This window comes from Erythrolamprus reginae, chromosome Z (assembly GCF_031021105.1).
Source record: "Erythrolamprus reginae isolate rEryReg1 chromosome Z, rEryReg1.hap1, whole genome shotgun sequence".
In the NCBI taxonomy this organism is placed as follows: domain Eukaryota; kingdom Metazoa; phylum Chordata; class Lepidosauria; order Squamata; family Dipsadidae; genus Erythrolamprus; species Erythrolamprus reginae.
The window spans coordinates 88,850,476-88,864,499 of NC_091963.1; the positions used below are offsets into that span (position 1 = coordinate 88,850,476).

General features: G+C 48.7%; 1 protein-coding gene across 4 annotated transcripts in view; it reads left to right on the forward strand.

Annotated features, from left to right (window-relative positions):
- The window catches only part of BRD9 (bromodomain containing 9), a 99,620-nt gene that overhangs the window by 17,720 nt on the left and 67,876 nt on the right, over positions 1-14,024 (forward strand). For all 4 annotated transcript variants that reach the window (XM_070729729.1, XM_070729732.1, XM_070729731.1 and 1 more), the window contains exon 3: positions 7,843-7,975. In XM_070729729.1, the coding sequence (XP_070585830.1) occupies positions 7,843-7,975 (133 nt within the window). The remainder of the gene's footprint in view (positions 1-7,842; positions 7,976-14,024) is intronic.

A 14,024-nucleotide genomic window follows, 5' to 3' on the forward strand; every position in this document is an offset into this window, starting at 1 on the left:
GCCACTTCTGATGTTGCCTTTGGTAGGAAGGTCCTTCAGAAAGTAATTCCTGCTACTAACTCAATTACCTAGAGATCCCTCCCTGCGGGACATAGGCTTTGGCAGGTCTCACTGACTGCTGTCTCTGCCTCTTTGGAGAATTAACCATTGTTTTCTCCTTACCGGAATGGTAATTCTCAGATGGAGATGAAGACACCAGTCAGGCCTTCCCCTTAATTTGTTTCTCTCCATTAGGATGATTGTGTCTTTCTTGCCTTACCTTGTTTCTTCTTAATGAGGAGACGGTCATGTCTTTTCATGTACTATATGTTTTCGCTTTCTTAGCTGTTTATTGTCTGTCAATCATATACGACTGTTGACCACACTGTGAGCCCATGCATCGTCCTTCATGAAAAAGTGAATAGATTGACAGACCACAAGCTTTTATAGTATGGGCTCAGTCCTGATTGGTTGACAGACAAGGTCAACCCGCTGACTGGTGTCTCCGCCTCCATCTGAGAATTACCGTTCAGGTAAGTAGAAAACAACAGTTAATTCTGTGGCGTTCTTTTCCGCACCTGAAGCAGCCAGTGGACCAACAGTGTGAGCTCTGCTGAGGTTTTGGCACCTCATTTTTTGGGGTGGGTGGGGAGGGATCTCTGCCACCAATGAATTAGCCAATATTTAGATTGCACCAGGTGAAACTCCACTTTTCTGCTAGACTGTACCAATGATGAAGGGTGCAAGGATGCCCTTGGAGACACAGGTATTATAGACTTCGACACTCAGGCCAACTTGGAAACAGCTAATCATGATTTCTTTTGGCTAATCAGTTAACCAGCAGGTCAGGTAATGGAACTCTTGGGTGTACTTACCCATTCCTCTCTCTCTCTGGCTGATGGTTTTTATGCAATCTCTGGCTTTTCAGTTGGCTAAGGAATTCTTGAAGTGCTTTCTATGGATTATTATTATTATTATTACTATTATTATTATTATTGCTGCTGCTGCTACTACTACTACTATTAATTGGATTTGTATCCCGCCCCTCTCCAAGGACTCAGGGCAGCTTACAGCATAAAAATGGTCATGAAGCGGATGGTCATGAAGCGGTTGAAGTTTCTCAGCTCTGAGACATAGTTATTGTGGAGAGTTGACCATCGAATCAGCCGTGTGCCCCTCTAATGCCATAGTCATGCACCAGCCAGCCATTTCTGTACCATACTCCTGTATGTAGGTCCAGATGTACACCAAGAAGAACTTCATCTGTTTGGGGGGGGGGGGGGTCTCCATTGAATTTTATGCCAAGGGATATGTCTTGGGATCCCTCTGTCATTCAGGAACTGGTCTCAAAGTCTGGCCAGTTTGGACTGTGGAACCCAGTTCAGGAGTGGTTCTTTCTCTTCAATGTCTAAGTTAGCCTCTCTTCAGTCCACCACACAGCCTTCAACAGTCAGAAGATTTATTCAGCTACAACAATATATAAGGTACTATTGTACCTATAGCCAAGACAACTGGCCATCATTATTTCCATTGGCAGAATGTTCTTATAAAAACTCTCTCTAACACATTGATTTCAATGATACCCTTTCAAGATCACATGGAATATATCCAGGAATATTAGTAATAGCAATAGCACTTAGACTTATATGCCATTTCATTGTGTTTTACAGCACTTTCTAAGCGATTTACAGCATCACCATATTGCCCTGAACAATTTGGTCCTCATTTTACCAACTTTGGAAGATTGAAAAGCAGAGTCAACCTTAAGCCCATTAGATAGAGTTCCTGGCAATCAGCAGAATCAGCCTAAAATATTACACTCTTAACCACTGCCCCACCATGGGTCCTCTTACCCCCCCTAGAAGGTTTCCACTTCTGGCCTTCAACTCTCAGGCATGGGAGACTTTCTAATGCTATTTCTGTCCAGCAACTGCAACCTAGTTCACTAATTATTTCAGAAGTAGATAAGGAGATTTTCATGGGAACTATGCAGGAGGAAGAAGGGAGAGCATCATCAAAGAGTCCATAGAAAAGGAAGAAAGCCATGTTGGAGGAGGGAGTGCTGTAATAGAGGAGCAGACTGAACCTGAGGGTGAGGTCAAACAGATAATACGTTTACTGTCACTATACTCCACAAGAAACACAAGTCCATACAGACCCTCCCCTTGAACTCTGGATCCTTATCAATTGCCTATTGGTTTGGATTGTCAGTGGATCAGATTCTTGTGTATATGTTATATGTAATAAACTCTTAGGGAGGATAATGCCTTAGTGGTTAAAGACACAGGGCTTGTCAGCTAGAAACTTGACAGCCCAGGTTCAAGAATGCCATGTGACAGGAGAGCTTTCCTTACTTGTCCCAGCTGCTGCCCATTTGGCAGTTCAAATGAGGCAAATGTAAGTAGATAAATAGGTACCATTTTAATGAGAAGGTAATGGTGTTCAATGTGCCTCAGTGTATAGTCATGCTGGTCACATGACCAAAGAAATATCTTTGGACAATGCTAGTTCCCTCAGCAAAGAAATGGAGCACCACCTCCTACAGTCAAATACAACTGAACCGGAGAAACCTCTACCTTAATAACCTTTTTGTGTTTTAAACTCAACAAACACATTTCAGCAAGCCAGAATACCAGAAGAAATAAATATACAGCTAGATAACATCTTGTAACAAAATGGAAACTCACACAACTTTATCAAAAAGTTATGACTAATCAACCCATTAAAGCATAACCAATACAGTGGTACCTCAAGATACGAACCCCTCGTCTTACGAACAACTCGTGATACGAACCCGGGGTTTAGAAAATTTTTGCCTCTTCTTACGAACTTTTTTCGAGTTACAAACCGGCGTTCGGGAGACAGCTGGGAAGCCGCGCGGCTGTTTTAAAAGGTGACAGCCGGGCGGCGGGGCTTCCCAGCAGCCTCCCGAACGCTGGTTCGTAACTCGACAAAAGTTCGTAAGAAGAGGCAAAAATTTTCTGAATCCCGGGTTCGGTTCGGGAGATTGCTGGGAAGCCCCCCAGCCCGGCTGTGACCTTTTAAAACAGCCGTGCGGCTTCCCAGCTGTCGCTGAACGCGGATGTTCGGGTTTGGCGTTCGGCTTTGGGAGACAGCTGGGAAGCCGCACGGCTGTTTTAAAAGGTCACAGCCGGGCTGGGGGGCTTCCCAGCACCCCCCGAACCCCGAACCCGGAAGTTCGGCAAAAGTTCGGGGTTCGGGGGGGTGCTGGGAAGCCCCCCAGCCCGGCTGTGACCTTTTAAAACAGCCGCGCGGCTTCCCAGCTGTCTCCCGAAGCCGAACGCCAAACCCGAACTTTCGCGTTTGGTGTTCGGAGACAGCTGGGAAGCCGCGCGGCTGTTTTAAAAGGTGACAGCCGGCCTGGGGGGCTTCCCAGCAACCTCCCGAACGCTGAACTTTTGCCGAACTTCCGGGTTCGGGGTTCGGGAGGTTGCTGGGAAGCCCCCCAGCCCGGCTGTCACCTTTTAAAATAGCCGCGCGGCTTCCCAGCAGTCGCCGAACGCCGAACGCGGAAGTTCGGGTTTGGCGTTCGGCTTCGGGAAGCTGCTGGGAAGCCGCGCGGCTGTTTTAAAAGGTGACAGCCGGCCTGGGGGGCTTCCCAGCAACCTCCCGAACCCCGAACTTTTGCCAAACTTCCGGGTTCGGGGTTTGGGAGGTTGCTGGGAAGCCCCTCAGCCCGGCTGTCACCTTTTAAAATAGCCGCGCGGCTTCCCAGCAGTCGCCGAACGCCGGTTTTTTGCGGGGGGTTTTTTTGGTTGCACGGATTAATTGACTTTACATTGTTTCCTATGGGAAACAATGTTTAGTCTTACGAACCTTTCGTCTTACGAACCTCCCCCTGGAACCAATTAGGTTCGTAAGACGAGATATGACTGTACAAGCTATGAAAAGGATAACACGGATAACATTATCATATATAAAAACATCTCAGAAACAACCAATAAACTATTACCACCATAACAAACAAACGTATATACCCTCCAAAACAAATTAAAGTCCCATCAGACCAAGAAGAAAAATAGTAATTTGTAACTTCCTAAAGGACTTTACAACTAGTGTATGAAACAGGCAGACAAAACTAACAGTATATTAATAAATACCAACTAACAGTTAGAAGACACCATACAAATTTCTTTATTTCATAGCACATGAACAGACTCAACCATAGTTTCAACTGGGAAGCAGTGAGCATTCTAGACTAAGCTAAATCTAATAATGCTTGGAAGGTTGACATTCAGACAAATTGGTCATCAATAGACATATAAAGATAAACCACATTTGGACACTATTCAAAAGAGAATAAAAAGGTTAAAAAGGAAACAAAAGGACCAAAACTCAACCTCTCCAGCAACCTAAACATAGATAAGCAGCATTATAATGAGAAAGGAGAGCTAGTTTGGTTAAATGGTTAAAGCGCTGAAAGCAGAGACCATAACTTTAAGTTTTGCTTAGCCATGAAAACCTGATGGGTGACTTTGGGCCAGTCATTCTCTCTTAGTCCAGCCCACTAACTGAATTGTTTTCAGTGGGGGTGGGGGGAGGAAAGGAAGGTACATTGGATATGTTAGCTGCCATGATAGTTATTGTTTGTAAAAATAATAAAGGTGAGGAAGAAAGAAGGAGGGAGGAAAGGAGAATTATGTATGTATGTATGAATGAATGAATGAATGAATGAATGAAATTAAATTATTAGCACTAGATAAATCAAACAGAAAATAATATCCTCTTTTTCAAAGAGAAAACCACACCTCCTCTAATACTGTTAAAGCAATATTGCATATAAGAAACACATTCATTAGCATTGATGATGCTACTTACTACTAAATTGGGTAATGAAATGTTTGTGAGCAAACAACCAAACTCAACATCAAGGACTTCATAGTTAATTCTTTGGAAGGGCAAACTTTTATCTTGTTTCTTACTTTCCATCATTTTTCAGCTTATCTTAAGTTACATCTTGCCTTCCAGATAGGCAAACTCGGTTACTAAGCTACAGTGATCCCTCGATTTTCGCAGGGGTTACGTTCCAAGACCTGCGAAAATCGATTTTCCGCGATATAGCGGCGCGGAAGTAAAAACACCATTTTTGGCTGCCCCCACCCCCCCAGCGCCTCCGGCACCCTCGCCACTACTGCCCGCCCACCCGATCCACCCCGTTCCCCATAGGCGCCCGCCGGCCGCTCGCCCGCCCGCCCGCTGCCCACTCCCTTCTGTCCAACCTGCTGTTAAGGACGGCTAAGCAACTTTTCCCCGTGCGCACACACACACACGCACACAAAGCGAGAAGGGGGCGGGAAGGAGAAGAGGCGGCGGGAGGCAGTCCCGCGTCCCACTGCCCTAAGGCTTCCCTTCCCCCAGCATCTCCCCCTTGGCTCGCCCCTCAAGCTCACGCCTCTTCTCCGCTGGAGCGGGCAGCTGTCCTCACCCGCCTCTGCTCCCCTTCGTCCAGCTCCCACTCACCCGCCGAGCCCAGGAGCAGCCACATTGCCGCCAGCGCAACAGCCGCTCTGCAAAACTTTGGGGGGGCTCTCCCGAGAGCCTCCACCTCTCGGCCCGGCCCAGGCCCAGGCTGCTGCTGCTGTGGTGGTAGTGGAGAAGAAGAAGGAGGAGGGTCAGGGGGAGGCTTCCTTCCAGCCAGCCGGACCTTCACGCCCAGCCTGCCACCTGCCTTTCTCCTTCGCTCCCTTGCGCGCGCCCTCCCTCGCGCTTCTTGCCAAACGGAATGGCCACTGCGCCGCCCTCACGATGTCCCGGAGCCCAGGCTGCTCCCGCCTTGCCCGAAGGTAGGAGTGGTCGCGACGGCTCACGCCTTCTCCTTGGAGCCCCTTGGCACCAAGGGGAAAGTAAGTCCATTGGAGCGCAGCCGCTAAACTGCACCGGCGTCTTTACATGCTTTCAATCCCCATTTTAATTATTTTCTTCTTGTTGAGAGATTTCTAGCTGTCCTGGTATAGGTTTTTTAAAAAAATTATTTTCTGAGCCAGAACTGCAGAAAAAACAATTGCTGCCAGTCTGCCTTCCATTGAGGACTTTATATACTGCAAAAGAGGGCGGTCAAAATAACCGTGGTATAGAAAAAAAACCGTGGAGTATTTTTTAATTAATATTTTTTTAAAAACCGTGGTATAGCGTTTCGCGAAGTTTGAAGCCGCGAAAATCGAGGGATCACTGTAATTCCTTTTCGTTTTGAATTGGAAGTGGGAAGAATGTGAATGGACTTTCTAATGGACCTTCCCTGGGTCTTCCCCACCGCCCACACGCAAACTCCACCATCTGCGCATGTGCGGCCATGAAAAAAAGGGGCGTGCATGCGCAGATGGTGTTTTACTTCCGCACCGCTATATCGCGACAAATCGAGTTTCGCGAGGGGTCTTGGAACGGAACCCTCGCGATACTCGGGGGATCACTGTATTAGTGAACATACAGTGATCCCTCGATTTTCGCGAAACGCTATACCACGGTTTTTCAAAAAATAATAATTTAAAAATACTCCACGGTTTTTTCTCTATTCCACGGTTTTCCCCACCTGATGACGTCATACGTCATCACCAAGAGTCACTTCTCTGTCTCTTTCTTTCTTTCCTGTCATTCTCTACTTCAATCATTTTCTCATTTCTCTTTTTTTCTCCCCTTTTTTCTATCATTTCTCTCTCTCTTCCTTCTACTCTTCTCTCTCTCTCTTTCTTCCTCTCTCTCACTCTCTTCCTTCCTTTCTCATCTCTTTCTTTCCTTCTCTCTCTTTCTCTATCTCTCCCCCTCTTGCTCTCTCTCTTTTTCTCACTTTCCCTCTCTCGTGCACCCACCAGCCTCCGGAGAATACCTGTCCCGCCTCTCTTGCAGCAGAGGAGAAAGAGGTGGAGCGGGCGGACGGACGAGCGGCGGGCGGGCGAACGGACGAGCGGCGAGCGGGCGGACGAGCGGCGGGCGGGCGAACAAACAAGCGGCGAGCGGCGGGCGGGCGAACGGACGAGCGGCGAACGGACGAGCGGCGAGCGGTGGGCGGGCGAACGGACGAGTGGCGAGCGGGTGAACGGACAAGCGGCGAGCGGCGGGCGAACGGACGAGCGGCGAGATGTTTATTTTATTTATTTAGATACTGTAGATGTTTATCTAATATTAGTTGCACTTTCGTCGCTCCCCGGCTCCACCATCTGCGCATGCGCGGCCATGGAAAAAAGGGCGCGCATGCGCAGATGGTGTTTTTACTTCCGCACCACTATACCGCGGAAAATCGATTATCGCGGGAGGTCTTGGAACGTAACCCCCGCGATAATCGAGGGATCACTGTATACTGATTTTTAAACTCAGTCCTTTCCACATTTTTCATTATATGTGGCTCTTGATGAGAGGCAATAAAATATTTCCCAATACTTTATATCTTCTTTAAGTTCTATTTCAACAGCCATTGAACTGTTTCTCAGTTATTTTGTTTTGTTCTTTACAAAAACTGTCACCATCATATATCATCACTTCTACTAAAGGAGGATATCATTGCTGTAGTTTCCTTATCTTCAGTGTGTTTGGAGAAAGTATACCTAACAACATCTCGATGCCCGCTTGCCTAGAAGTCAGGAAAATGAGGATTGTTGGGAGCAATATAGTTGACTGTAAATTTGAGAGGGCTGTAAAGCACTGTTAAGTGGTATATAGGTCTGTAATTTTGCTATAAGCCCTTTTAAAACTTACAGTCATTCTCAGTTATTTTTGTTCTTAGTTTAATGTAATTAATGTATTTAATTAATGTAATTAAAGTGCTTGCTAATCTTTATATTACAGTAATAAATGTTTCCTATAAATATATATTTTTATATGAAAATATTGATCACATTTTTTTAATATCAGGAAGAAAAGAAAAGAAAAAGAGAGAAGGAACATTGCGATACTGAGGGTGAAATGGATGACTTTGATCCAGGAAAAAAAGTAGAAGTTGATCCACCCTCTGATCGTCCAGTCCGGGCCTGTAGAACTCAACCCAGTGAGTAATATAATATATCAGTAATATTAGTCATGATAACTCATTTACAAAAGTCATGGCAAAACTATAATATGTATGTTACAAGTGACATGCCATGATACAGTGGTACCTCGTGATACGAACCCCTCATCATACAAACTTTTTGAGGTACAAACCCAGGGTTCGGAATTTTTTTGCCTCTTCTTACGAACTTTTTTCACCTTACTGAGATGCCCCGCCTCCAAACTTTTGTTGCAAGCCAAGCGCAGGTTTTTGCGATCCTGAGATCCCTTGAGGCTCCCCTCCATGGGAACCCCCACTTCCTGACTTCCGCGTTTTTGCAATGCTGTAGGGAAATCCCAGGAGGGGAATCCCAGGATCGCAAAAACAGGCGCTCTGCTGGGCAGAGTAGGAGGGACAAAAACGGGAAGAAAAGACTCATGGAGCTCAAGGGAGGAGAAAGGTGTGGGGGAGATGAGCAGAGTGGGGTGGACAAAAACGGGAAGAAAAGACTCATGGAGCTCAAGAGAGTTGAAAGGTGTGTGGGAGATTGGGGTGGACAAAAACGGGAAGAAAAGACTCATGGAGCTCAAGGGAGGAGAAAGATGTGGGGGAGATGAGCAGAGTGGGGGGGGACAAAAACGGGAGGCAGGGACTCATGGAGCTCAAGAGACGCTCTTTTCACCTTGCTTCGTTGGGACTCCCTCCCCCCACTCTGTTCGCCTCAGCTTTGTCTGGCCTCTGCTTTTTTTTTTAAGCCTTAATATTTTGGATTCTCCTAATGGGCTTGCACGCATTATTGGCTTTTCCATTGATTCCTATGGGAAACATTGTTTCATCTTACGAACTTTTCACCTTACGAACCTTGTCCTGGAACCAATTAAGTTCGTAAGACGAGGTATTACTGTACTTTGAATGAAGCCAGTATTCACCAATACCCAACAACTATTCTGAAAAGCATGCCTAATTCTCATCTGATTTTTAGTAACTGTGAGAATGGAATATGCTCTGATGAGGCCTCCGGACCCTCCAAAAGCTGTGTGTGAGGGCTGTGTTAGCATCCAGAACTTCTGAAATCATGTGAGAGGGGAATATGTTTTCGTGCGCTTTTGGAGACTTCAGAGGCTGCAGAAGGATATTCTCCAAAACCATGTGAAGAGCAAAGGCATCATGCAACCAGTTGCAGTTTTAGGTAGGCTGGAGCCTCTCAATAAAAAGAGAAAGAGAACACCAGCAAAAGTAAGCAATGCATAATAGATCACAAGACTTTCTTTGAAGTGAAAGGTTCTTTTACTAAAGTCAATTGGTTACATCAAAAACACAGCTAGATCTGAGTAATCCTGTGCAATGGTTGCAATTTTCCCCTTCCTCTCTCCTAGACCCGTTTGTCAGTATTTATTTTATTTTATTATTTTATTTATTATTTTATTTATTTATATATATATATATATATATATATATATATATATATATATATATATATATATATATATATATATATATACACACACAGTGGAACCCCGTCTTACGAACTTAATTGGTTCTGGGACAAGGTTCGTAAGGTGAAAAGTTCGTAAGATGAAACAATGTTTCCCATAGGAATCAATGAAAAAGCGAATAATGCGTGCAAGTCCAAAACTCGCCCCTTTTGCCTTATGACAACCGGCATTCTGATCCTTGTTTGGGGACAGGGGGAGGAGGGAAGGGGGACACAGCAGAGGCTGCGTATGGAGCTTTGTGGGTGATTAACACACGTGGGAAGCTGCCTCGCAGCTTGTCAGCCGGCAGGGCTTACACCCTCCTTGAAAGTGTTTTCGGAGGTGGCAGCAAAGGGGAATCCGGAGCTTCGGCTTCAGACAAGGCTCCCTGGCTCTCACTCTGCTGTGTGTGTATGGGTCCCTGAATGCCGGTAGAGAACAGGGGGAGGTTCTTTTCCTTCCCCTTTGCTCAGGGGGACCAAGCCTCTGAGCTCCGGTCCTCAGCGAAGCGCAGGCAATGGAGACGCGGTGTAGACAGAGGTCAATCTGTCAACTAAAGGAGAGGAAAACTGGAGCGCTGGGGGCTCTGAGGATGGCAGGGGGGCACATTTCTTCCATCAGGTTTGGGGCTGCGTGGTTGTTTAGTGCCCTGAAAACTTCACAAGGAAGTTGAGATACGGGCACTCACAGCCTCCTAATCCCCCCGTTTCTTTAAGGCTGCCCCCATCTCTGGCAAGGGAGGGCAAGGGGTGGCTGGCTCTCCTACCCTCCTCTCATCTCTGCTACAATACATTTTCCCTGCAGTTGATCCAAGCGCTGGCAGGGAAGGAACAAATTTCAGGCGTCCTGGAAACCTAACAAAAAGGGGCTGGTAGAATAATCATTGGGAGTGGGCTGTCCTGTACAGGCTCTCACAGCCTCCTCATTTACACCCTCCCCCGTTTCTTTAAGCCTCCCCCTCTCTCGCAAGGGAGGGCAAGGGGTGGCTGGCTCTCCTACTCTCTCGGCTCTGCTACGTACATTTTCTCTGCAGTTGATCCAAGCGCTGGCAGGGAAGGAACGAACTGAAATGCGAGTCAGGAGTCCTGGAAACGTAACAAAAAGGGGGCTGGTGGAATAATCATTGGGAATGGGGTGTCCTGGAAGTTGGGATACAGGCTCTCCCAGCCTCTTAATCCCCCCCCCCCCGTTTCTTTAAGGCTGCCCCTCTCGTGCACAAGGGAAAGCAAGGGGTGGGAAATGCGAGTCAGGAGTCCTGGAAACGTAACAAAAAGGGGGCTGGTGGAATAATCATTGGGAATGGGGTGTCCTGGAAGTTGGGATTCAGGCTCTCCCAGCCTCCTCATCTCCCCCCCCCCCCCCGTTTCTTTAAGGCTTCCCCTCTCGTGTGCAAGGGAAAGCAAGGGGTGGGAAATGCGAGTCAGGAGTCCTGGAAACGTAACAAAAAGGGGGCTGGTGGAATAATCATTGGGAATGGGGTGTCCTGGAAGTTGGGATACAGGCTCTCCCAGCCTCCTCATCTCCCCCCCCCCCGTTTCTTTAAGGCTTCCCCTCTCGTGTGCAAGGGAAAGCAAGGGGTGGGAAATGCGAGTCAGGAGTCCTGGAAACGTAACAAAAAGGGGGCTGGTGGAATAATCATTGGGAATGGGGTGTCCTGGAAGTTGGGATGCAGGCTCTCCCAGCCTCCTCATCCCCCCCCCCGTTTCTTTAAGGCTTCTCATCTCGTGTGCAAGGGAAAGCAAGGGGTGGGAAATGCGAGTCAGGAGTCCTGGAAACGTAACAAAAAGGGGGCTGGTGGAATAATCATTGGGAATGGGGTGTCCTGGAAGTTGGGATACAGGCTCTCCCAGCCTCCTCATTCCCCCCCCTCCCTCGTTTCTTTAAGGAGTCTACGGAGAGGGGCGGCATACAAATCTAATAAAGAAAACTTAAAGAAACGGGGGGGGGGGGGGAATGAGGAGGCTGGGAGAGCCTGTATCCCAACTTCCAGGACACCCCATTCTCAATGATTATTCCACCAGCCCCCTTATTGTTACGTTTCCAGGACTCCTGACTCGCATTTCCCACCCCTTGCTTTCCCTTGCACACGAGAGGGGAAGCCTTAAAGAAACGAGGGGGGGGGGAGATTAGGAGGCTGGGAGAGCCTGCATCCCAACTTCCAGGACACCCCATTCTCAATGATTATTCCACCAGCCCCCTTATTGTTACGTTTCCAGGACTCCTGACTCGCATTTCCCACCCCTTGCTTTCCCTTGCACACGAGAGGGGAAGCCTTAAAGAAACGGGGGGGGGGGGAGATGAGGAGGCTGGGAGAGCCTGCATCCCAACTTCCAGGACACCCCATTCTCAATGATTATTCCACCAGCCCCCTTATTGTTACGTTTCCAGGACTCCTGACTCGCATTTCCCACCCCTTGCTTTCCCTTGCACACGAGAGGGGAAGCCTTAAAGAAACGGGGGGGGGGAGATGAGGAGGCTGGGAGAGCCTGTATCCCAACTTCCAGGACACCCCATTCCCAATGATTATTCCACCAGCCCCCTTATTGTTACGTTTCCAGGACTCCTGACTCGCATTTCCCACCCCTTGCTTTCCCTTGTGCACGAGAGGGGAAGCCTTAAAGAAATGGGGGGGGGGGAATGAAGAGGCTGGGAGAGCCTGTATCCCAACTTCCAGGACACCCCATTCCCAATGATTATTCCACCAACCCCCTTATTGTTACGTTTCCAGGACTCCTGACTCGCATTTCCCACCCCTTGCTTTCCCTTGCACACGAGAGGGGCAGCCTTAAAGAAACGGGGGGGGGGGGGAATGAAGAGGCTGGGAGAGCCTGTATCCCAACTTCCAGGACACCCCATTCTCAATGATTATTCCACCAGCCCCCTTATTGTTACGTTTCCAGGACTCCTGACTCGCATTTCCCACCCCTTGCTTTCCCTTGTGCACGAGAGGGGAAGCCTTAAAGAAACGGGGGGGGGGGAATTAAGAGGCTGGGAGAGCCTGTATCCCAACTTCCAGGACACCCCATTCCCAATGATTATTCCACCAACCCCCTTATTGTTACGTTTCCAGGACTCCTGACTCGCATTTCAGTTCGTTCCTTCCCTTGCAGTGCTTGGATCAACTGCAGGGAAAATGTACGTAGCAGAGCCGAGTTAAAGACATGGCTTTCCAGGAGCCTCCCGAAGCCGAACGCCAAACCCGAACTTCCGCTTTCGGCGTTCGGAGGCTCCTGGGAAGCCGCCCGGCTATTTTAAAATGTGACCGCCGGGCTGGGGGGCTTCCAAGCACCCCGCCCGAACCCCGAACTTTTGCCAAACTTCCGGGTTCGGGGTTGGGGGGGTGCTGGGAAGCCCCCCAGCCCGGCAGTCACCTTTTAAAACAGCCGGGCAACTTCCCAGGAGCCTCCGAACGCCGAACCCGGAAGTTCGGGTTTGGCGTTCGTAACTCGAAAAAAGATCGTAAGAAGAGGCAATTTTTTCCTGAACCCCGGGTTCGTATCACGAGTTGTTCGTAAGACGAGGGGTTCGTATCTTGAGGTACCACTGTATGTATATATATATATATATATATATATATATATATATATTTATTTATTTATTTATTTATTTATGCCGCCCTTCTGCTTAGACAGGGCGGCTTACAATGTGTTAGCACTTTTAAACAGAGCCAGCATATTGCCCCCACAATTCGGGTCCTCATTTTACCCACCTCTGAAGGATGGAAGGCTGAGTCAACTTTGAGCCAGTGATGAGATTTGAACCGCTGACTTACAGATTCACAGTCAGCTTCAGTGGCCTGCAGTACAGGACTCTATCTGCTGTGCCACCCCGGCTCTTAGTATAGTAATATACTATAGTATCCAGTAGTATTTCTTTTTGATGATTAGGGAACTGCTTTGAAGATTAGCACCTTCAAGTTTTGTATACAGTGATCCCCCGATTATCGCGAGGGTTCCGTTCCAAGACCCCTCGCGATAATCGATATTTTGGGATGTAGTGGTGCGGAAGTAAAAACACCATCTGCGCATGCGCGCCCCTTTTTCCATGGCCGCACATGCGCAGATGGTGGAGTTTGCGTGTGGGCGGCGGGGAAGACCCGGGGAAGACCCAGGGAAGGTTCCTTCGGCCGCCCAACAGCTGATCTGCTCCGCAGCGCGGTAGCAGCGAGGAGCCGAAGATGGGGTTTCCCCGTTGCCCAGGCAACGGGGAAACCCCATCTTCGGCTCCTCGCTGCTGCCACGCTGCGGAGCAGATCAGCTGTTGGGCGGCCGAAGGAACCTTCCCTGGGTCTTCCCGCCGCCCAGGCAAAGGGGAAACCCCAAGATCGCTTGCCGCTTGCCCGTCACCCGCTCGCCCGGCCGCTCGCTTGCCGCTTGCCCGTTCGCCCGCCCGCCTGGCTGCTCGCTTGCCGCTTGCCCGTTCGCCCGCCCACCTGGCTGCTCGCTTGCCGCTTGCCCGTTCGCCCGCCCGCCCGCCTGGCTGCTCGCTTGCTGCTTGCCCGTTCGCCCGCCCGCCCAGCTGCTCGCTTGCCCGTTCGCCCGCCCGCCCGGCTGCTCGCTTGCCGCTCGAGAGCAAGAGGGGGAGAGATAGAG